General features: G+C 35.6%; 2 protein-coding genes across 3 annotated transcripts in view; both read right to left on the bottom strand.

The window, feature by feature from the left end:
* The window catches only part of LOC309482979 (methylmalonyl-CoA mutase, mitochondrial-like), a 28,314-nt gene extending 7,511 nt beyond the window's left edge, over window positions 1–20,803 (bottom strand). Inside the window, exons 1-10 of one of the 2 annotated variants that reach the window (XM_082148590.1) lie at window positions 20,661–20,803; window positions 19,706–20,159; window positions 18,540–18,907; window positions 17,361–17,518; window positions 16,079–16,250; window positions 15,217–15,465; window positions 14,010–14,121; window positions 8,481–8,596; window positions 2,977–3,092; window positions 12–143 (exon numbers count right to left, since the gene is read on the bottom strand). In XM_082148590.1, the coding sequence (XP_082004716.1) occupies window positions 12–143; window positions 2,977–3,092; window positions 8,481–8,596; window positions 14,010–14,121; window positions 15,217–15,465; window positions 16,079–16,250; window positions 17,361–17,518; window positions 18,540–18,907; window positions 19,706–20,111 (1,829 nt within the window). In that variant the 5' untranslated portion in view covers window positions 20,112–20,159; window positions 20,661–20,803. The other variant, XM_082148591.1, reaches the window with a different exon arrangement.
* Window positions 20,804–21,506: 703 nt separating this feature from the next.
* On the bottom strand, window positions 21,507–22,489 carry LOC309483036 (peptidyl-prolyl cis-trans isomerase FKBP1B-like). The gene is made up of 2 exons (XM_082148674.1): window positions 22,343–22,489; window positions 21,507–22,257 (listed from the first exon to the last, which is right to left on the bottom strand). Exons 1-2 carry the CDS (start codon window positions 22,451–22,453, stop codon window positions 22,129–22,131), a joined length of 240 nt encoding a protein of 79 aa, XP_082004800.1. The 5' UTR covers window positions 22,454–22,489; the 3' UTR covers window positions 21,507–22,128.
* Between the last annotated feature and the right edge of the window lie 1,655 nt (window positions 22,490–24,144).

Below are 24,144 nucleotides of genomic sequence, written 5' to 3'. Positions count from 1 at the left end.
CAAACTCCTACCTATTATGCGCCAGTGATATCTCCTCATGCTCGCCGAACTCGCTGCGGTACGCTCCGCTCACCATGCGCGTGCTGGCCTTGTGCTCCCCGAAAACTGATTTCATGGCATCTGTGATCTCCCCCACCGAGCACCTACAGAACCCAACAGAATCCTTTAATCCACAGATAACCACATTATAACATGCAACACAATTCCTTTATTTTTGTTTGGATTGTTATATGATTGAATTTGTGTTTGCAGTGCATTAAACAGGCAAGAATCGCATTCCTTGTGTTCAAAGCGTGTGATCCCCCAATCTGCCGCTGAGAAACAGCAGCTTTGCACTAAGCTTGGTAAAACACAGAAACGCGGCACTAACTCGAGCTCTTCCAGCCAGACATCCAAAAGCAAGATAATATTTTTATAATATGGGGAAAAAAAGAAAAGAAACAAGAAAAGTTACAAATGATCCGAGTTGAGACAATGTCTCAATAAGGTTTATGTAGGGGTGGGCGATATGACAAAAATCTTAAAATCATGATATGAGTAATCTTATTTCATGATAACATATATCACGGTATAGTTATTTTTGCTTTAAATAAGGTTATGATATCAACATTTTTGATACCATTGAAAAACAAAAAAAGTAAAAAACTAAAACATAGAAACTCTCAAGCTTACTGAAGACAAGTAAACAATCAGTGATAAAAGAAGAAAGAAACTAATTACAAATAATTAAGGCCAATAGGACAAAACTACAATAGAACAAAGACACAAATGAAATAGACCTACCTGAAAAACATCAAGCACTAGAAAAGAAAATCTACATAAATTGTATAAAGTAATTAAATTAACAAAAAACACTAGTTTTTCACTGTGTAAATTAAATATACATGTATTTATATTTTATTAAAGCTACAAAGGTAATTCAGTCAAGATCAATGAGTGATTTTCTCATTTTCTTCTATGGTTAGATATACATTAATGACACAGACATCAGCAGTTATATTAGGCTGCTGTCTATTTAAGATCAAATGCATGGATCCAATATACGATTTCTTTCTCAACCGTTTAAATTCACCTAAAGTCCCACTGTAGTCAATCATTTTATCCCTTAAAACTCATTGTTGATCACCCAAATGACATATATAGAGGGGTTTTTTTCTTGAAAAAAAAAATTTTCTTCAATGTAACTCTACACCCTTGCCTCATTTAGTATATGTGACCCTGGACCACAAAAGCAGTCTTATGGGTAATTTCTTTAAAATTGAGATTTATACATCACCTGAAAGCTGAATACATAATATTTCCATTGATGTATGGTTTGTTAGGATAGGACAATATTTGGCCGAGATACAACTATTTGAAAATCTGGAATCTGAGGGTACAGAAAAATCAAAATATTGAGAAAATCGCCTTTAAAGTTGACCATTTCTATTGGCGATAGTGCTGCATCCATTCACAAAAATAAATGTTTTATATATTTAAGGTGGGAAATTTACAAAATATCTTCATGGAACATGATATTTACTTAATATCCGAATGATTTTTGGCATAAAAGAAAAATCTATCATTTTGACCCATACAATGTTTTGTTGGCTATTGCCACAAATATACCCGTGCAACATAAGACTGGTTTTGTGATCCAGGGTCACATATGCGGTTCTATGAATATGCAAATAAGCCCCGCCTCCACTCACTGACTGTCACACTTTGACTTGATTGGTTACAAGGTAGTTTGTGACATCAGAAACACCAGCGAAACACCAAAGACTGTCTTTGGTTCACTGCAGTTTTAAGGAGAAAATACTCAGCAGTGGTGTTGACTTATGAATTTAAACATTGTTTGTCTTAAAGCATATTAAAAACACTACATAGACAATGAACATTAAAAGCTTGATTTTCACCACAGGGGGACTTTAAGACATAAACGACTGTGTTTACGAGGATACTCGTGAAGTCAGGCATTTTGACACATAAGCTTATGTATTTGAACGTTGAACTCAGTTCAGTACTCACACGCTCTATGATAGGACTATTGTCTCTATCATAACTGCGACCTATCTCTATCATAACTAACTCTACCTGTTGACAAATTTCTACCGGTCTATTGTGTCTACCGGTATATCGCCCACCCCTAGGTATATGTGCACCAGGGTTGTAATTATAACAAACTAAAACCATAAAAAATATACCTGCGATGAGCAAAAACAGACCATATACCATATGCAGGTTTCATGAGCGCTGATGGATGAGAGACCTGTACTTTGCTTTTGTCTTCCTGTCACTTCAAACTATGATATCTCATCATATATTATGATAGACGGCAGGACTCTGCTGCAACCTTACCCGAGTTTCTTTGTGACAGATTAATATTTATGCAAATTATTAGATCAAAACTAATAAATAATAAATGCGCACAATAATGAATAATAAATGAAACACTGGATAGTGATATGTTATGTAATAAAGAAGATAGTTCTGTATCACAAAACTAAAAAAACAATCTGATTTACTGAATGTGTGAGGAGAATGTGTGCATGTGCAGACGGAAATCTTTCACGTCTTTAGCGCAAACGATGCAAGTCACACACTAATAGTTTATGCCAATAAGTTACACCCTAATATTTAGAGTTAAGGCCCAACAACGACAACTATAAAAATGACTATAATGATAACTAGTAAATGCTTGAGCTCTTTAAAGCAGAATGGATTCTGATTGGCTGTCAAGAGTTTTTTTAATTCATCAGCTAGAAAAAATAACTGTTTCTCTGTGCCATTATAGTTGTGGTGTGAACTCAACTATTATTTTACCTTTTTAGTATTATTTTTAAAACTATATCTTAATCGTTATAGTTATCGTTCTTTAGTGAACAGGTCTTTAGGGGTTGGAATAAACCTTTTGTGAGTGTGTTTGCGTTTTCAACTGAGTTTCACCCAGTTTTCAAAGCCCCCTGCATCTGGAAGTCACGTAGGTAGACTCACCGGGCTCTCGCAGCCTCCACAGCGAGCTCCAGGATATTTCCATCTCTGGTACGTGCACACTGCTCAATCGCGGCCAAGCACCTCTTCGCCGCCTCTGCATCTCTGCTCTCTCTGACCTGCAATGCAATGGCAGCCTCATTACAATCTGCAAACACTGGCCCCGGATGAGCCATACAAACATACAACAACATGGAATCAGTATGGAGTGTATAAACAACATGGGTGGCATTTAAATTCATGCAGATGGAGGTGTGGGACAGCATGAATACATTGTGGGTGAAAAGAGTCTCAGAAAACACAGCATATAGTGCAGAATCAGATTATTATAACTAAACTACTTGCTGTAAATGGGGTGAACAAATTGTGAAGGCAGTGAAACACAGAGAAGGTACTGTGTTCCTTCACATCCTCTAGCTTGTGCTAATATTGTGCAGAACAAGTTAATTTAATAAAAAATAAAAAAAGGATCATCTGACTGTTAAATGACAGTGTGTGATCTGGAAGGGATCTCCTTTCAGTGTTGTTTTGCTGAATACAACTAAATAATAATAAAAAAATAATTAAATATAATAATTTAAAAAATAATTAAATGATTAGAAATTATTTTTCAGTAACTGAAATAAAGCTAGAAAAATATATATATATAAATATTAGGTGAAATAATTAAAGCTTTAAAAAATAATCAAAGTTATATAGGGTTATAAAAAAAATGCATAACAAAATTAGTGATTAATTCAATATATTAATAAATAGTATAAGAGCACTTAAATAATGACAAACCCTAAAGTAATAATACTGATTCCTTTGCAGAATCTTCATAACATACATTATATTTTCTCTAAGGACAACTTATAATATTAGATATAATATTAGATATTAATATTAAAATAAAGTTTGTCTCATTCAGAGGGAAGAGATGAAGAGGGAAAAGATGACAAGGTAGTTGCAGGTTCATTATAAGTTAAGCTCTATCAGTTGAATTTGTGGCATAATGTCCATTATCAGAGATAATACTTGTATCTTTTTCAAAATAAAAGATCTCAAATAAAATAATTATGGCAAGTACACAGGCCCATTGATTTTGAGGGTTTAAAAAGAACAAATGTGCAGCTTGAAATGTTGTTTAGTTGCAGACTTCCATTTCCAGTGTACTACTTTACACATATTTACTGTTCTTTTTCACAACATGGAGTCTACATTATTTTCCAAGGTACCAAACATAGGTATCATAAGGTACAGTACATACTTTCTGAACTGAAAATGTTTTGGGAAACCATGAAGAGATGATGTGTGAACAGATCCCAAATGCTTCCAGATCAAACAAACCACCTTCAAATATATGAGCCGTCACTGACAGAAACTATAAAATTTAAAATCATGGTTTCATGCATTTACATTTTCAACATCAATATACAGACTGTCATCAGATGAGAATTCCCAAGCAACGTGCCGTCGACTTGCATTTATCATCAAACTTCAAACTAAAGTTTATTTCTTAGCGTGACGACAGATAAAACAACCTGCAAGAAAGTCTTCACTCCAGGGAAATGGCAATAAACCCCACAAAGTGCCACTTTATCACATCAAACTGCTCTATAGATTCATTGAAAACATGCAGCACAAATAAGTGGTTAATTAGATCTTCACAAATAGCCATGCATTATTAGAAACTCATGACATTTATTTGAATGTCAATGTTCAGAGGATAGAGTAGGGCAACAAAAGACACTACATATGGTCTGGTGTATGAGAAACGATTATTAGGAACTTTTTTCCTGTTGTATGGGAATGCAAACTTCACAACACTTGTATTCGAAATTATTCAACCCCCATTGCAAATCAGGCTTATTGGCAAAATGTAGACTTTCAGCTGTTTGCAATGAACAAAAAGAAGTCATTGAAAAACGCATTTTCAGTTGAATTTGGGGAAACCACTTGAAACATTTGTTGTGTTGAGCTATTTCAATTGCTTTTGTTTGATTTGTTCATTGCAAACAGCTGAAAGTCAGTAAATGTAGTTAAAATTTGCAATGAGGGTTGAATAATTTCGATTACAATTGCAAGACAATCAGCGAAACATTGAACTTGAACATTTACATGCCAAACACACTGATTCACTAAAATTATTTGGTCAATCATTAGCCTTCATCACCATGCTATTTTGCAATGGCCAACCGACTGCACAGTATCCTATACAGATTCACTTCTGAAAGCTCATTAGATATATTAATAATCCCTTGAAGGAAAAGATAAATGCAATCTAATATAAAAGCATTATATCGAATTTGATGCAGGAGATCAAATGATGAGCAAATGAAATGCATTTCAGTGAATCCACTTAAAGAGGGTGGATTTACAATCCCTCTTATTGTATTATATAATGAATTGGAAATCATAGTTTTCTTAAAACCAGTGTATCTATTCTGGTATTTATGATACAGGGAATGTCTGATTTTGGTATCTGAGAGGTTACTAAAGGGTCTGACCCATGTCAGGAATGCAGTAACATTTGTTCTCTGAAAGAAGGGCTAAATGAGTAAACACTATGTACTTGTTTTGTAATTAATTTCAAGTTAAGTTAAAAAGTTTCAAAGATAATCTCTTTAAATGACCTAACATGCGTAAAGAACAGAATACTATGTTTGGATGTTGCTAAAGGTTATTGTTAACCTATCATATGACAGTCATATGGATAATTAGGTTATCAAATGATAAAGTATTAGTGTTAGTTTGAGGCTGGATCCCCTAACTCATTTTGAAGTGTGGAGAACTTTGTCTTCAGGAAACTCGGTCAACTTGTTGAACTTCAACTTTGACTCCAGGGGCCAGTTGCATAAAATTAGCCACTATGTTAAGACAGTGTCTTAACTAGTTTGACCAAGTACCAGTTAGCCAAGGGGTAATCCGTTTTACTTTTCCATTTCAAAGTAGACTGAGTACCTTTTTATGTAGCTGACTTTAAAAAGTTAGGACCAGTCTTGAGGGGAAAAAAATGAGGTGGCTAATTTTTAAGACTAGTCTAAGCAGTTTATGCAACCATCTTCTTTGAGCATATTAGTCTCTTTATGTGGTCTAATTCCCTCACATTAAATATCATTAAAACTGGCTTTTAATATTTCTCAGACATTCTGAGTTGCTATGTTGGCTTGTCGCTCTCAAAATAATACAATAGCTCACACAAAAAGGAACTCTAGAAATGTACCACATACATTTGATTTTCTTTTGATACATTTGAAGTCTCTTGTGCTCACCAACAACAAGTAAAAAAAGAGTAAAGGTGCAAAATATCATAATTATAAATGTTAACTAAACATTATTTTTATACATTATAAAACATTATTTATTTCTGTGATGGCAAAATGTCACGTGTCACATGATCCATTATCATTCTAAAGACTTGGGGACAAACGGATTGTAGTTGATCCGTACGGACCAGGCCCCAAGGTTCAGCACACATGTGTTTTGCGGATTAGTTTCACCATCAATTTGGTACACGTGCGCACAGCCACACACACACAGAGGCACGTTTCAGATAGAGTGCGAACAGCGAATTGATTCCTTTTCCGCATCCCCATTCGCTTGAACGGACACATAAACACAAAATTATGTCAAGAAACCTGTCTCAGCAAAACACAGCTTTAAAAAAAGATGAATCTATATTTCATTTATACAGTGAACACTAGTGTTATTTACATTCAGGCCTAATTACTACATGTCTGTACCTGAATTCATACAGTTAGACCTTACTTTATTTTTAATTTGTAATTGTATTTATATATGCTTGTAATTAATGTACTTGATTTCATTTTTTTTTATTAAATGTTTTTATTAAATGTTTTTATTAAATAATCATGTTTGAACATTATTAGTTAGATTAGTAGTTTTCGCTGTGGTATCGAAGTACTTAAAGTGTGCATTAGGTAATAAATGGACAGCAAAGTTACATTTGCCGCCCCAATCCCCAAAATAATTTTGTGCTGATCCAAAAAATGATCCGATACGTTAATCAAAAAACGTAAAATGATTCGAACCATGAATTTTGTGGTCCGTTGAACCACTAAGACAGACAGTGATATTAAAAGACAAATTCAATATACAACTTATTGATGATGTATACTATGTACAGAAAATCAGATGAACCCAGAATAGTTTAAGTATTTTTCTATAGAAAACAATTCTAAAGAAAACGCTTGAAAGGTGCAGCAAAATAATGCTTCGCGGAAAATAAAGCAAAGATGATGAAAGAATGACAACTAAGAACAAAAAATGAACACAGTACACAAGAGTATACACAAGGAAGAGTTGGTTGTTAGTCACCAGCAACAGCACACCAGCTCCAGAGAAACAATGACACTTAAAACTGTCTTGTTACTACAGCTAACATTACAACAGCATGTTACTCACATTTGGAGCAGAAACAACACAACCTCTGTGTCCGTTTTCAGGCCTTCCCACTTAAGGCATCTCCAGTGCTGGAAAGTTTTTCTAATATTACCGCGGATCCTAAAGCTCTTGCCTGATCATAACCCTTATTTTTCCAGTGATATTCCTCTGAGCTTTTCTCTTTTGTAATGTCTTTCAGCCATTTCTCTTTCTACAGTCTTTCTTCAAATCTCCCTCTTGCTCACTCTCTCTCCTCCCCCATCATGAGTGGACACGCCCCCTACTGCTGATTGGCTACAAATGTGTTGTAGTGCTCAGTCCGATCCACTTTCAACAGGGTTTCTTGGAAATCGCTTACTGCACCTTTAACCATTTTGCATGTTACATTCATATTCTGGTCTCTGCATGCTTATATATAGTACGCATTATCAATAAGGTGTATCCTGAATATGATCTTTAAATATGTTTTAGTACATTAAAGACACTTTAAGCGCTTTTCACGTTAAGTGTTTAAGAATATTCCACTGATTTAGTGATTGAAATACTGCAGCAGGTGCTGAATATGGATCAAAAGTGCATTTTTGTTCATCTTCTTTTGAGATGGCAAAAAAGACAGCCCTGTGCTGCAGTTCTATGGACGTTTTGCCCTCCAGGTCTCCACGGCAGTCATGTAACTGAAAACTATGAATATGATCATTATTTTTTGGATTTATTATAAATTGCTTCTACTAAATGAAATAAAAACTGCAAATGTGTATTAAAAACAAATGAAAACGGAACATATGTTATTTTTACAAAACGCAACTATTCCAAATCCAATTATCTCAGCTCAAGACTAATGCAACTTTCTTTTCATGCTGACTTGAAGTCCAGATCGCTCCTACAGCCCTGGATACTTCTCTACTTTCTCTGACTCTGAAGAATAAAATGATCAATTATGACCATTTCAATGGAGCACTTCAAGTGCTCGATTGAATTAAAGCCCTTGATTGTGATTAGGTAACTTCACAGAGTGCTCGCTTGGGAACGGACTATACGTGACCATCTCAGATCACGTCAATACGGATGAAGGCACTCAACTTCAAAATCCGTGCTGTGAGTCATCGCCAGAGGGAACTAACCTTCTGCAGCTTTTCAATCTGCTTGTTACGCACAGCTGTGTTGTCGATGGAAAGCACGTCGACGGATTCTTCCTTCTCCAGGCGGTACTTGTTGACCCCCACGATGACCTCAGAGCCTATAGTGAGACATAGACAGTGCGAGAGGGCATCAGTAGCAGAGCCAAAAAATGAAGGGCAACACTAGACACCTGGAGCTGAAATAAAGCATCACAGCTTCGCAGATCTATGTGCATGCCCTGTAGGTAAAGATCAGAGGGTACAGATTTAATGGGCTCAATCTTCTCATTATGAGGCGAGGATATTCATCCTTAATAGAAACGAAAGCTTGCAGGGAGTGTTTCTATTACCTTACAGCACGTGTTCATTAAACACAAACCTGGAGAGATATCATTGCAACTGTCTTGGGTAGTCAAGAGTTTTGGTTATTGGAATCAAGTGTAGGTTGAATCAGAATCAGAATGAGATTTATTGACAAGCATCTCCAAAGAATTTGTCTTTGAAAATAATTTAAATAAAATACAGACAAGTGAATAAAATATACTGTATAGAGTAAAGAAATAGACAATAGACAATATATGCATGTACAAATATGTAACATTTAATCATTCAGGAGAATGTGAATAAGATGAAAGGATATGTTAAACCAATATAAGTCTGAATGTTTGGTATTGCACAAATGTTTTTTATTGCACAGGGGATGCAATAGTCCATGTTATATATTATTTAGGGGCAAAACCACCCGGGAAGAGTGAGTGGGGAAATTTGGAACTGATGATACAATACTGAATGAGAATAAATGTAAAAAGTCTTACAGCGATGATTCTTACATTAGAGTTTTGTGGATTTTCATTCATGTGTATTAGCTTGGAAGTCATCTATATATACTAGCTACTTATTTTAGTTTAATTGAGATGCTATTATAAATTTTTATTCATATTTTTCATTAGTTTTATCATATTAAAACGTTAGTATTTTTGGGTGTTTTTGCAATTTTATTAATTTATGTTTTTTTTTAATAGTTATTTCATATAAGTGAACTGTTATTTTATTTTTATGTTATTTTAGTAATGAAAATGATTTGTTTTTTATTGTTTTTTTATGGTTTTAGTTTTAATTTTAGCTAACTATAATAACCCTGCCCCTAAAATATAAGAATATTTTTAGCAGAGTTACACTACCTTTACAAAGTTTGGAGTAACTTTTCATTGACCAATGATACATTAAATGGATCAAAAGTGACAGTTAACATATGTATAATGTTACAAAAGATTTCTATTGAAAAATAAATAAAATAAATGCTTCTTTTGAACAGTCATATCAGAATGCATATTAGAATCAGTATATTATAATGATTTTTGAAGGATCATGTGACACTGAAGACTGGAGTAATGATGCTGAAAATTCAGCTTTGCATCACAGCATTAAATTACATTTTAAAATATATTAAAAAAGAAAAGAGTTATTTTAAATTGTAATAATACTTTACAATATTACAGTTTTTACAGTATAAATGCAGCCTTGTTGAGCATAAGAGACTTCTTTAGTGTACACATTTAAAATTTGGAAAGCAAACAAAAAATGTATGGCTCGCCCTGCACTACACAGATTTGTCCAATTAAATGCTCTTTAAATTAAGAAGCCCCTCCCTCTTGTAACCAATCACGTCAACGAGTGGATCTGAGCTGGTGTGAGTGAGTGGAGGCGGGGTTAATTTGCATATTCATAGAACCGCGTATGCTAAATGAGGCAAGGGTGTAGAGTTACATTCAAGCTATTTTAAGGCATGAAGAATTTTTTCTTTTTTTTCTTTAAAAAATATGTCATTTTGGTGATCAAAGATGAGTTTTAAGGGATGCCATTATTGACTACAGGGGGACTTTAAAAAAAGAGAAAGGCTTTCTGAAAACTTTCTGAAAATAAAGAAATGTAAACCCTGAACAAGTGAAGTGAATGACAGGACAGAAGATAAATGACAGGCTGGTCCATTCATACATATTCCAGCACTCATGCACATAAGAAAAATCCATCGAGGGCCCTCAAGATCAATGTCTTGACTGTCTGGGGCCTTAACAAACCCAGGGAGCTTCAAACATCTGCTGAAAACCCAATATGGGTTAAATTCTGTTTGAAATGTTGCTTCTTGCATCTTTCAAAGACCCTGGGTCCATTCAGTAAATATTTACACAAACATCAAGACCACATGGATCATCTTGGATTTGAAATAAAGTTTGTGAATAAAGTTTAAAGATTCTGAAAAATTTAAAACAAAGAAATGTAAAATGAATTAGAAATATTTCAGGTAGTTTAGCCCAAGCACTGCTGTCATTAGAGCAAAAAGAAAATGTTATTTTCTTTCATTTCAACTTTACCTCAAATTGTTATGCTAATGACATAAAGTTGAGGGAAAAAAAATGCAAAATACTTCCTGCAGAAAACTTCAAATTTCTCGCTCATTCTTGAGAGCAGTGTGATAATAGGCTCTTATAAGATGCGTGTGTGGTTCATGGCAGGTGTTGCTAATGCTTCCACCACTTCATTAATGTGATTATTTATTTACACACTTTCTGTCCTCCCAGAGTCCATCAGGACGCATTAGAGTGGCTTCTGAAGTCTTTAGCGATAACTGTGTGGCGTTCACCTAGCCTACAGCCGCTAAAATATCCAGCTGTGCGGCATCTGTGAGTTATTTAAATTATGCATAACTCCATGGAGAAAGGGCACACTTGCAAAACATTACCTGATGTGAAGCAACATTCAATTTAAGACATCAAACTTAAGGCCTCGGGACTGGAAATAGAAGCATGCATGTGAAAGTGAAAATCTTGTGTTTCAAGTTTTTCATGGAGGCATTTGGCATAATGATTATTGTATGCGCGTGTCATGCATGTTAAAAGACTGCCCCCTAGTGGCACTGTATTTCTCAATCAGCAAAGCATAGAGAAATGGGAGCCAATTAATGCATCACTCAAGCATGTCAATATCGGAGATCTCGAACTTAACGTTTAGACTACACAGACAGAATGATCAATAAAAAAAATTAAAAATAATTGTTAATATCTGGTTCTGGTTCACTATTGATCAGAGCATTATGCACATCTGTGTATAGAGATCTTATATGGCATCTCTACTGCCATCTGTCACAAATCCTCCGGTGACGCCAGAGAAATCTACTTCAAAACAACAACAGCAGATGCCAGAAGATGCAAAACAAAATGTTCACACTTTTCTCTCACTAGTTTAATTTGTCTACGAATGTCCAAGAAATTACATTAATTCAGCCATTTTTGCCATTTTCTCCCCCCTGGATAAAGACAGCAGAGAGCAATGCTAATATTTCAAAGCCGTGTAAATCATTTCTGATATGTGTGCTAACTTCAGAGGTTTCCATTACTTTTTCAATTTTAAAATTCCCTGCTATACATAGGTTTTCAACGACTGTAAAAGTGCTAAAAACTGATGCTTGACAAGACAGTTTAAATTCTTTCCAGGCAATTGTGTTCCAATTTCTGAGCCTGTCACACTGATAACAAGTCACATAATAAACAGAGCAATTCCAATAGGGTCCTCACACCATCGGCGCTCGGGACATAATTAGGGCTAGCTTCGAGACAGGTTGTATTACTGCTATTGAGTTCAAAATGAACAGATGCCACCCCAAAAACACGCCCTACATTCAAAAACCTGTCCAAACGGTGCTGATTTTTCATGGCAAGCACGTCAGTGCTTCTGAAAACTGTCTGTCACCAGAGTGCATTGACAAGCCGTTTAGTGTGGTCTGTGGCCCCAGTTTTCGCTCGAGTGATTGATTGATGTCTCCACAGCGGGCGAGAGGATCCTAACGTGACATCTGCCTCAACACCCACTCACTGCTTATCATCTATTTATTGTTAAATAAGAGGAGATGTCAAATCCTCTCTGTAAATACCAGACCCTTTCCCGTTGAAGCAAACCTTCTCAGAGTCAATCATCAGGAGCATCAATCACTTCCTGAAATGGTTACAACGTCATCGCTAACCTAGCTTACTGTAGTGATGATGCTTTTTTTTTTAAGTTTCCACCTTATTTTTCAGCTAAGAGTGGAAGTGGCCATTTGGCTTCCGGTGTCATCCGCTTTCAGTTATTTTTAGCTGTACAAAAAAGCGGGTTCTGCTGCTTTTTGCAAACTCTTATTTCTTACCCTATAATTTTTATGTATTGTCGTAATTATAGACAAATTGGTTTGTAGCGCAAATAGTTTTACCATTTACAGCATTTTGTCTCGTTGTTTCCCTATAGCGGCTAATGAATCGAAGTCTCGCACAATCACGCAAAATAGCTTAAGGAGAATATAGGAGAAGCCTGTTGTTGAAAAATTAACTGGTGAAAATGTAACTGGAATTCTGTTCAAAGAAATAATTGTCTTTCTGACAGAGGATGCATCTGCTTATTTACTCTAGACACATGTGCATTAGCTGGACAAGATTGAAAATGTGGAAACACATTCAAGTAGATTGAAACTGTACTTGTATTCCAATTGCTTACTTAAGCAAGTGCAAGTTCTTGTATTAAAGGATTAGTTCACTTCAGAATAAAAATGTCCTGATAATTTACTCACCCCCACGTCATCCAAGATATTCTTGTCTTTCTTTCTTCAGTCTAAAAGAAATAAGGTTTTTGAGGAAAACAATCCAGGATTTTTCTCCAGATAGTGGACTTCAACAGGAACCAACGGGTTGAATGACCATATTGCAGTTTCATTGCAGCTTCAAAGGGCTCTACACGATTCCAGCCGAGGAATAAGGGTCTTATCTAGCAAAACGGTAGGTCATTTAAAAAACAAAAAAACTAATTTTTTAACCACAAATGCTCGTCTTGCACTAGCTGTGATGCACCACACATTACACGATCATGTTGAAAGGTCACACGTGTCGTAGGCAGATTTTCCTACCTAGTGTTTACAAAGTGAAAGTGCAGACTAAGTCAAACGCCCTTTACAAAAAAAAAAAAAAAAAAAAAGGTAAAACAACGATGTCGGACGATTTTGAAGTTGGAGGAGAAAATGAGATGATGGAGTTTTTCGCCCTACCCTGCATTTTCCGACTATGTCAGGTTACCGCCTGACCTTTCCAACGATATTACGTAATGCGTTAAGTCGTGGACGTGCAAGACGAGCATCTGTGGTTAAAAAGTATATAAATGTTTATTTTTTTTAGAAAATGATAAGACCCTTATTCCTCAGCTGGGATCGTGTAGAGCCCTTTGAAGCTGCACTGAAACTGCAATTTGGACCTTCAAACCATTGGTTCCTGTTGAAGTCCACTATATGGAGAAAAATCCTGGATTGTTTTCCTCAAAAACTACTGAAGAAAGAAAGATGATGTGGGGGTGAGTAAATTAAATCCTTTAATGCATGTGACTGGCCGAGGTCACTTCCTCTGGTCATGGAGGTTTTCAAAAGAAGCACTACATAGTTAAATGGGACATTAGTCACATGTCCTGGGCTGTAATTATGTATGCAGGCTTGTGTATATGAGTGTTTTGCTTTGGTACCTGAATCAATGCGCGCTTGTCTGCGGGCGGCACATTCCTCGATGCGCAGTTTGGGAATTCCCTCGGCCACAGCGCGAGCCATACCTCCCATGTCCTCAATCTCAGTGATGAACTAAACAAGACACAACGAGAACAGAATTCATGTAAACATACACAATCACATAGATCGCTAGACCTTAAGCAACAAATCGGAGTGTTTAAAATAGAAATAATTTAAGCAACTACTTATTTTCATAAACCTAATAATTAATTTTACGACAGATAACTGATAGGGCCGTCATTTAATTATTATTTGTATTATTATTATTATTATTAATAATATGCATTAAATAAAAATGTAGTAATTATGATAATTTGAAATTATGCAGTAGTAGTAATAGTACTACTACTAATAATAATAATATTCATACAATCAATACAATTTAACACACTTATTAAAATTAATAAAATGTATGAAGCCAAGTCAAATTGACATTTATTTATATAGCGCTTTATGCAATACAGACTGTTTTAAAATTTATGTTAATTTAATTTGTAAATTAGATTTTACTAATTAAATTTTAGCAGTAAAAGTTCTACATCAGCTCTACTTCAAATACAATTAAATATCGTTTTAACAAGACAATAAAACAGATTAATACATTTTTATTTCTATCGTCACTTTAATTAAATATTTATTATTTTATTACCATATTTAAAATGCATTACGTAACATTTAAATGTACAATAATAGTAATTTGTATTTGCCATTTAAGTCAACACATGTATTATTTATTTTAAACATGATTATTCATTTTAGTAATGATAATATTACTATTATAACAGTATAGATTTATAATACTGGCTATATCGTATCAGTTATTAGCCATAACATCAAAATAAGTATCAGCCAAAATTTCTACAGCCTCTGTGTGTCATTAATCATTCAGTATGTGCATTTTAAGACGCATCAAGTGTTTTCATTACAGATCTATATATATTATGTAAAGTCAAATGGATTTATCAATATGCAGACAAATGAGGGGGGGAAATCCATTAACACAGATTATAATTAAATACATTTGTCACCACTGATTTTACTTTATGATGCATAACATTAGACATCCACACATAAATATCTGCAAGTTAAAGAAGGTTTATCAAGGTAATATAATGCAGGTTTATATTATATCAAGGTTCATAATGAGTGGTTCTCTGTGATACGAACCGTGAGCGCTGAGTTGTACACATCATTGGTGAGGGACTCCATCATGTAGGACCCACCCCAGGGGTCAGCCACCTTCGGGATGCCCGACTCCTCCTGGATGATGATCTGTGTATTGCGGGCGATGCGTGCGCTCTTGACCGTGGGCAGACCCAGAGCCTCGTCAAAAGAGTTAGTGTGCAGAGACTGTGTGCCGCCAAATATTGCAGCCATGGCCTCGATTACGGTGCGGACCACATTGTTGTAAGGGTCCTGAAGGACAGACGGGGTACATTTAATCATGAGACCCGTCGCAACATAACTAGAGGTCGACCGATTCATCGGTTTTGCCGATATATCGGTGCCGATAGTTGATTGGTGGAACTATCGTAATCGGCAAAAATCCACACCGATAGTTTTTCCGGATTGCACATTTAGATAAGAATGTTTCATTTAGCACATTTCAGTTCAGCACTGTTTTATTTGGAGTGTTTTGTTTGTTTTTAATCCAGTATTCATTTAAAAAAATATCGGTTGAATAATCGGTTATCGGCATGTACGGTCAAACCTAAATATCGGTATCGTAAAATCCACTATCGGTCGACCTCTAAACATAACTTGCTAAAAATATGGCTGGACTTTGGACCAATGATATTTCCCCCGGGGACGTCACTAGTGACTACCCAGCATGACATCACAGAAATTGAAAACAAGCAAATGGCAAAATGTCACATACTGCCCGTCAAAGATGCGAGTTAACACTGTTACGCTTTACTGCACCACCACGGCTTATTTAACAAGCTATTGTCCATCATCTTTCAAAGAGCAAGAGAAACAGCTGTGAAATCACCAGCTGTGAGTGTGAACGAGCCTGCGGTCACAGTACCTGCTCAGTGAGGGACCATCCAGACGTCTGACAGTGAGTTCTCAGCAGGAGGGATTTGGAGTTCTTGGGTTGGAACTTCTCTTTGATGAGTGTCGCCCACAGACGGCGTGCGGCCCTCAGCTTCGCTATTTCCATATAAAAATTCATGCCGATGCCCCAGAAGAATGACAGTCTAAAAAGAGATCATGCACAGTAAATCACAGTACTGTATATGAAACCTTTAGAAAACTCAACATGTGATCAGCTAAAGACAAAAAAGAAGGAAAACCTGACCATGCCCCCAAAGTAGTTATATAGTTACATCACAACCGTAGATATTTGACGATCGCACTAAGCCACATCACTCCTCCCACCACCATGCATTTTCAAAATTCATATAAAGTTACCAGGCAACTGGTGAATAACACTGTTTCAACATGGATTTTTACTTGCATTTGGCGCTTTGAACACTGGCTAACATGTTACTAGTGTCCGCAGATTTAAGCAATTAAATCTAATAAATAAATACAGAAAAATCACATTCTTTATTATTATTATATCATTATCATCGTCTTTATATCCTATAATGTAATTATTAATTAATATGCATTAAATAAAATGTATAGTAACTGAATTAGAAATAATGTATTCAAATATAGTAGTAGCAATAATAATAACAACAATATTTATGCAATACATTTTATATATTTTATTAATTTATAAAATGTATCAATTATAATTGTATTAAAGAAACAGATGGATTATTTATATGCATTTCTAATACTATTCATATTATGATTAATACTGTTAATAATAGTGGTAGTAGTTATAATAATGTATTATTTTATTATCAATATGATTATGATTTTTATAATATGTATTGTGTAATATATCATTTAACATGTTTAATAATAATCCTACTAATAATAATAATAATAATGTGTATACAATCAATACAGTTTAATACATTTCATTAATAATCAATTACATTTAACTACTTAATAAAAATGTATTAATTCAAGTTTGTATTAATGACTAAATAAAATAATCATAAAATTGATATGTTTTTTTTTAATCATCATTATGTATCAATTATTTTATTATCGTTATTATTACCATTGTTTAATAAGCATTGTGTAATATATTTAACATGCTTTTATTATTTTATATTATTATAATTAAAATAAATTCATGTTAAATAATATATTACACAATAATAATAATATAATATAAGCAATACTAATAATATGGAATTGTAGAATTGTAGAGATGAATGTAAATGTCACTGAATCTCAGAGTTAACCTGGGAGCGAACTCATCGATGGTGAGTCCAGCCTTCAGTCCGGTCCTGCAGTATTCCAGTCCATTGGCAATAGTGTAAGCCAACTCCAGGATGGCATCAGCGCCAGCTTCCTGTATGTGGTATCCACTGATGGAAATAGAATTAAACTTGGGCATATTCTGTAAGAAGACAATTCAATGTGTTACATAGAGTCGAGGAGACAGACCCTCAGAATATTGATTCAACAAAGACAGTCAAAACTACGAGGCTGTGAAAAGCCCATAAGCTAGGATCACAAAATATCAATGTGTCAGATAAAGAACAGAGTTTCAGAAAAAAGATCAAAGAAATCAATCACAATTCAATATGTAAATACTACAAAGGCAACATCACTATCATATGCTGAACATTCTATCAATACAAGTCAGTAGAAGATTAAAAATGTATCTTAATCTTCTTAAAAGTAGGTTTATAAAAAAGTCGTTTTTAAAGTTCATAGACAAAAAAAGAAGCAATTATAGAAGTTGTGTAGAAGGAAGAAATATAAAAAGAATATGCCTAAGAGAGAGAAAGAATGACATTTACAGACAGTACTGTGCAAAAGTCTTAGGCATGTTAATATCCTGTTCCAGTTATTTATATCTTTTGCTGTAGTGTGTCAGTAGGAAATATCAGTTTACATTTCCAAACATTCTTTTTGCCATTAATTGTAATAATCCAGTGAGATTTGTGTATGCACAAGGAGTCTGACAACAGCCGGTATGATCTGATCTCACCATCATCGAGTCCGTCTGTGATTACATGAAGAAACAGAAAAAACTGAGACAGACTAAATCCAGAAGAACTGCGGGAACGTCTCCGAGATGCTTGAAGAAACCTTCCTGCAAAGCTACCTGAAAACCTATGCGCAAGTGTACCTGGACAAAAGCCGTTTTAAATGCAAAGGGTCGTTACACCATATATTGATTTGAATTAGTTAATAGAAGTTAAATCATAAATAAATTAAATGTGTGATTTTATTTTTGAAAGCATTACAGCATTTTAACACAAGTGCCAGTACTTTCACAGTACTGTAGCTTTGCAGGAAGGTTTCTTCAAGCATCTTGGAGACGTTCCCGCAGTTCTTCTGGATTTAGTTTGGTATTAACATGCCTAAGACTTTTGCACAGTACTGTATATGTCATGTCACACAAGATGTACCTTTGAAGTGTAAGCGAAGATATCGGCGATGGCGTGCATCGACGGCTCTGGAGGAAAGATGTAGGTGTTTCGCACCATGAACTCTTTGAGAATGTCGTTCTGGATCGTGCCGGTCAGTTTCTCCTTGGGCACACCTTGCTCTTCTCCGGTCACGATGAACATGGCTAAAACGGGAATGACGGCTCCGTTCATCGTCATGGATACCGACATCTTCTCCAGCGGGATGCCGTCAAACAGCAGCTTAGTGTCCTCTACGGTGTCGATAGCTACACCTGCCATTCCCACATCCCCATGAACTCTGGGATTGTCCGAGTCGTAACCTCTGTGCGTCGCAAGGTCAAAGGCCACAGAGAGGCCCTGCTGGCCCGCTGAAAAAGGAATTTTTAGCTTTTTTTTGATCAACTGAACCCCTTTTAACCTAAAATATTTATTTTAAGACCCTCTAAGATTTTAAGTTAAAGGGATAGTTCACAGAAAAACAAAAATCCTGTCATCATTTACTCACTCTCATGTCGTTCCAAACCCATAAAACGTTCGTTCATCTTCAGAACACAATTGAAGATAGTACGGCTGAGCTTCTGTTTACCATAATTGAGTGCTCTATGTTCTTTGATTGATGTTTATATGTGAATAAAAGCCTAAAAATAAATCTGTTCATCATATAAAGCGATCATATCTCTTCAGAAGACTTGGATTAAACCACCTGATTCATATGTTGTTTTTTACAGTCTCTTTATGAATGTTTTGAAGAATTAGAGTTTTGGGAGAACAGATTATCAATGGAGAGACAGAAATCTCTCAGATTTCATAAAAAAAAAAAATCTTCATTTGTGTTTCAAAGATGAACGAAAGGCCTTGCAACAACAGGAGAGTGAGAAATTTATGACAGAATTTTCATTTCTGGGTTAAATATACCTTTAATATTGCAATTTTTTTTATAATTCAACACATTCACGGTTCTCTGTCAGCTAATGATCACATGAAATGCAGATAAACAAACAAAATATTTATACAATTTTATATAATACACATAAAATATTTTTATATACAATTTTTATTTGATTGTGATATTTTAAAATTATATATTTGAATAATTTAATGAATATATTTAACTAAAATTTTCATGTGAGTGAACTGGTATATTTTTTATTATTATGATGTCATACCTTTAAGATTGTCTCTGTAAAACTTGTTGCTTTCCTCTACAGTGCTGAAGCCAGCATATTGCCTGATGGTCCAGGGTCTGTAGGTGTACATGGTGGGGTACGGCCCTCGGGTGAACGGGAAGACTCCGGGCAGCTCATCTTCCACCGCGGCCGTGTCCGTCTGAGTGTATACGGGTTTAATGGAGAGGCCCTCAGGGGTCTTCCAGATCAGATCCTCTGGGTTTTTCCCTTTCAGCTGCTTCTTGGCCAGGGCAGCCCAGCCCTCGTGGATCTTCACTTCATCTTGGTGTGGGGTGGCAGTACGGAACTGTCTGGGGTGGCGCTGGAGGTCAAAGGTCGAGGATACAGACGCTCCCAGCAGTCGTCTGGCTGTCAAAGACACGCATGCCTTCCGTGCGGTCAACATGTTGTATGCATTGGGTATATGAGAGCGAGTGTAGTTACTCAAGGGTATCTAATAAAAAAGAAATAAAAAGAAACAGGCTTTGAATGCAAAAATAAACAATATTATGTGTGAGTGTGTGTTTGTATAAATAAGTATATGGTGATTAGCATTCAGTCTTTGATACTGGATCCTGAAAGTCACCCACACAATACGACTGTTATGACTAAAAATACCTGGCAAAGCCTCCACTAGCAAACATGTCATCAAACAGTACATTTTATATTATAGCATTTCTATTACATTACATTTCTGTTACCATTAAACAAAATATAGTAGCAAATGTCACATTTAAAGCCGTATAACGTTACATCACGGATCATCAGCCACTTTCACTATTATCCATTAAAGTTTGCAAACTTACAGGCCTATTTAGATTATCCCGTTTAGAGCCTTTGCATACTAACAATAATTGATCATCTAGGACCGACAAAATAACACTTAAATGCAAGCGGTGACATTATAATGTTGTACAACAGAACATTTAATAGCAAACCAAAAGCTATTTCTGACCTTGCGTTCTTCTATTTACCAGACACTGATGATGACACGCTGACAGGCGTATTGCGCTCCAGCCAATCACATTTAACAACAAACCAGATTCAGCCAATCAGCATCAACTCTGACCCGGATGTGCACTGTACAACTTCACGGATGATATTGAGGCTTTGAATCAAAGGTTCCGTGTAGTGTTTTTTTTTTTTTTATATTAGATGTTTTTGTGGATAAGACCCGCCAAAATTACAGTTATAGTTATAGTATAGCTTGTGTTGTATAGTTTAGTTTTGTTGAGTGAGATACGTCACCGTCTCGCCGATTATTATTTTGACGGCCTTACAATCGTTACATAGATATAAATACGTAAACCACAATTGATTGCTTCAGAAAAGTCGGTGCGCCCGCCATCTTGGGTTAGTTTAGTAAAATCATCTGCTGAAGTCTATTGCAGATGTAGATATTCATACTATATGTCTAACTGCGATTGCAGACGCACAGTCAACTCGTTTTCTTACCGTTCCAATATGGCAGCCCAATGGAATATATCTATGCAATCGTTATGTCACCTTAATTCCAGCAGGTGGTGACATATGCCAAGTTATATATAAATATACGCTGCAGGTTTGCACAATTTGTCATTATTACAATTCATAACGACTGATAATTTTGCTAAATATTTAATCTTTTTCAGCCAATTTTATTTGTATTTTATTAAAGAACATTAGCTTGAAAAATTCATGTTTAATGTAAAATGTAATGTCTCGCCTCCCAAGTTATGAAACACCAAATATTCTTATCTCCTGCACTCTCTTATCTTATACACAGTAGCAGAACAGATAATAATGCAGCATCATTACACTGTTCCAAGAGTTCAAATGTCTTTATTAAGAGCAAGTTGATAAAACGTTCATTGAAGCCAAAGCACTCCATCGTACATATTCAGTTTGTTCCACGTATGAGACTTACAGCAAATATTTATAAGGGATGGATTTATATATAAAATATATAGTAAATACAGTAACATTATCCTTATATCACATGCATTCAGCAGGATATACTTTTATCAAAAGTGGCAATGCAGACAGTGGTTGTTAATGCCCCTCGGAATACAGAATTATAACCCATTATATCCTTCTGTAAAATACTAATCCTACTAAATTCAGTAAGGCGGTGGATTCAGTCTGGTACAAATTAAAATACTGATTTAATGATTCTATTGTATTCACATATTTTCAGGAAAATGTAGTATGAAAAAAAAAAAACTGCATGTAGCAAAATGAAAACGAGATGCCAAAATAGTAAGTAGATTGAGTAGAAAATATTTAAAGTAACTAAACAGTGTGTCTACATATTGCATTTGTTGGCAAACAAACACAAAAGATTATGTCTAGAGTGTTTAGATGATGAAGGTTTTGTTGGTGGGGCGGGGACTAGTGTTTCTCCTTCTCCGTTTGAGGACTTCAGCCCTGTAACAGCTAGGGGTTTACTCCAGTTTCAGCAGCTCCACATCAAATACAAGGGTGGCGTTGGGAGGAATGACACCAGGGTGTCCTGTGGCCCCATAAGCCATATCTGGGGTGCAGGTGATCTTCGCCCGCTGACCCAAACTCATCTGAAATAAGGTAGAAATATTATAGAGCAAGTATACTCCAAAGAAAGATTAGCTCCAGATTACATGCATCATCAGACTCGAATACCTGTGCAACTCCTTCCTCCCAGCCCTTGATGACCTCCTGTCGGCCGATCTTGAATTTGAAGGGCTTGTTTCTGTCTCGTGACGAGTCAAACTTCTTTCCGTTCTGCAGCATCCCTGCAATTAAATAGCATAGCCTACAGTTTAAATTACACAATTATCATCATTACAGCAAACTCTTTTTTTCTTTTCTTTTTTGAAGAAAAAAAGAGAAACACTCAGTTCAGAGTGTTCTGGGTGGTTCCCTAAAACCGTTTACTGTTCATAACGCAAAAATCTAATCCTAAGATTAGAGAGAAAATGCTGCCACATCTAAACAGACAAGCAGTTGACGAAGAAACAAGCACGATTGCAGTTCCCAGGCTCACAGGAGACAGTAATTGCAGCCTTGGACCAAGAGCTCAACAGATACCATCAGCACAACATCCTCAAGCGTCCAGAGTTATTTACAGAGTTGGATGGATAAAATAATTTACTTTCACTCTGACCTTTTAGATCAGTCAGCTCAGTTTCTTATGAAAATTTTATGAATAAATTGTAATTTCCTATTAAATATCGAGAATACTATTCTGTGATAAAAGCCATTCCCGCAGGTCTATTGATGTTAATGAGAAGCCATATGTTGTCCCTTAACGTTTGTAGAATTGAACCTGTATACTTCATGTAAATGGAGTGGACATTAACAGTAAAAAGTTCACAAATAAATTGATCAGAAATCTATTTTATGGAGATTTTTCAATCTTTCTGCAATATTTGTTTCCAAGAGATTATTCGGAAAAAAGCTTGGTTGCTTCCTTTTCGGTTTTGTATATCTAAAAAAATTCGAGACATATACATTTGAAAATTCTTCATAATATTTATAGTAATTATACTTAATCAAAATGTATGGATATTGATGAAAATTGCTCATTTTGCTCAGATCAGCCAGAAAAAAAAAACCTACATCTCTTTTATAAGTGTTTCCACACAAACATTCTGGGAAGATTTATCTATGCAGGTTCAACAGAATTCTGGTTATGATTGTGAAATAACATCCAAAGTTGTTACATATTTTAAATCAAAAGATGCTTCTGTTAATTTTATGTCGAACCATATGATCTTATTTGGTAAATTTCATAATCACAAAAAGTAAAATAAATCATTCTAAACCTTGTCTGAAGGTCTTTATGGCTGATTTTCATTTGTATATTGAGTCTCTCAAATGTATCGATAACAAACATTTAGAGATATATTCACTAAAGAGTTGAAGCTTGAGGTCTCGAGGGGGCCTATCCCCGAGGGCGGTTGGGTCGTGGAGTTACGCCTGGTCAAAGGCGCACCTTTTTTGGCTTATATCTCGAACCCCTCGCTCCCCAAACTCTAATAATAACTCTAATAAACTTGTATAGTTATTTTCAGGTCGACTAGACGGTTCCAACGAACTCTATAGAGTTATTTGCGTTTTTCGCACTCGGGGGGCTGTATCTCGGGCCCCCGGGGGTCCCAGAGGCCGTGGGTGGGCTCTTTGGAAAGGTCTCGTCCCGTTCTAAAAATCGATAGGACCCGCTTTCGCCGAGTTACGGGCGTTTAATGCCGTTTGCAGTGGGTCACCGTCCCTCTACCTGACAATTAGAGTTAATTGTCCATCTAACTGCAACAAAGCAATAACGCTTTATGAGCAGTGTGTACTGTGAAGTCACCAGACAGTACTGATCAAGGCCGAAAATTTGACAAAAACACAATTTATAATAACACATAACTGCATAAATTAAGATATTATAGAATAGGTTAGATCTCACCTTGTGAATGTAGAAAAACATCTAAAGG

Source organism: Leuciscus leuciscus (genome assembly GCF_965113295.1).
Source record: "Leuciscus leuciscus genome assembly, chromosome: 19".
Taxonomy (NCBI): domain Eukaryota; kingdom Metazoa; phylum Chordata; class Actinopteri; order Cypriniformes; family Leuciscidae; genus Leuciscus; species Leuciscus leuciscus.
This window is presented reverse-complemented; position numbering and strand designations above follow the sequence as displayed.

Excerpts from the sequence above, each read along its gene's own strand:
- LOC309483036 (XM_082148674.1), bottom strand. The coding sequence starts at position 22,453 with ATGCTGCAGAACGGAAAGAAGTTTGACTCGTCACGAGACAGAAACAAG. Across the intron at positions 22,258-22,342 it reads GGGAGGAAGGAGTTGCACAG|ATGAGTTTGGGTCAGCGGGC; the intron begins GTATTCGAGTCT and ends ACCTTATTTCAG.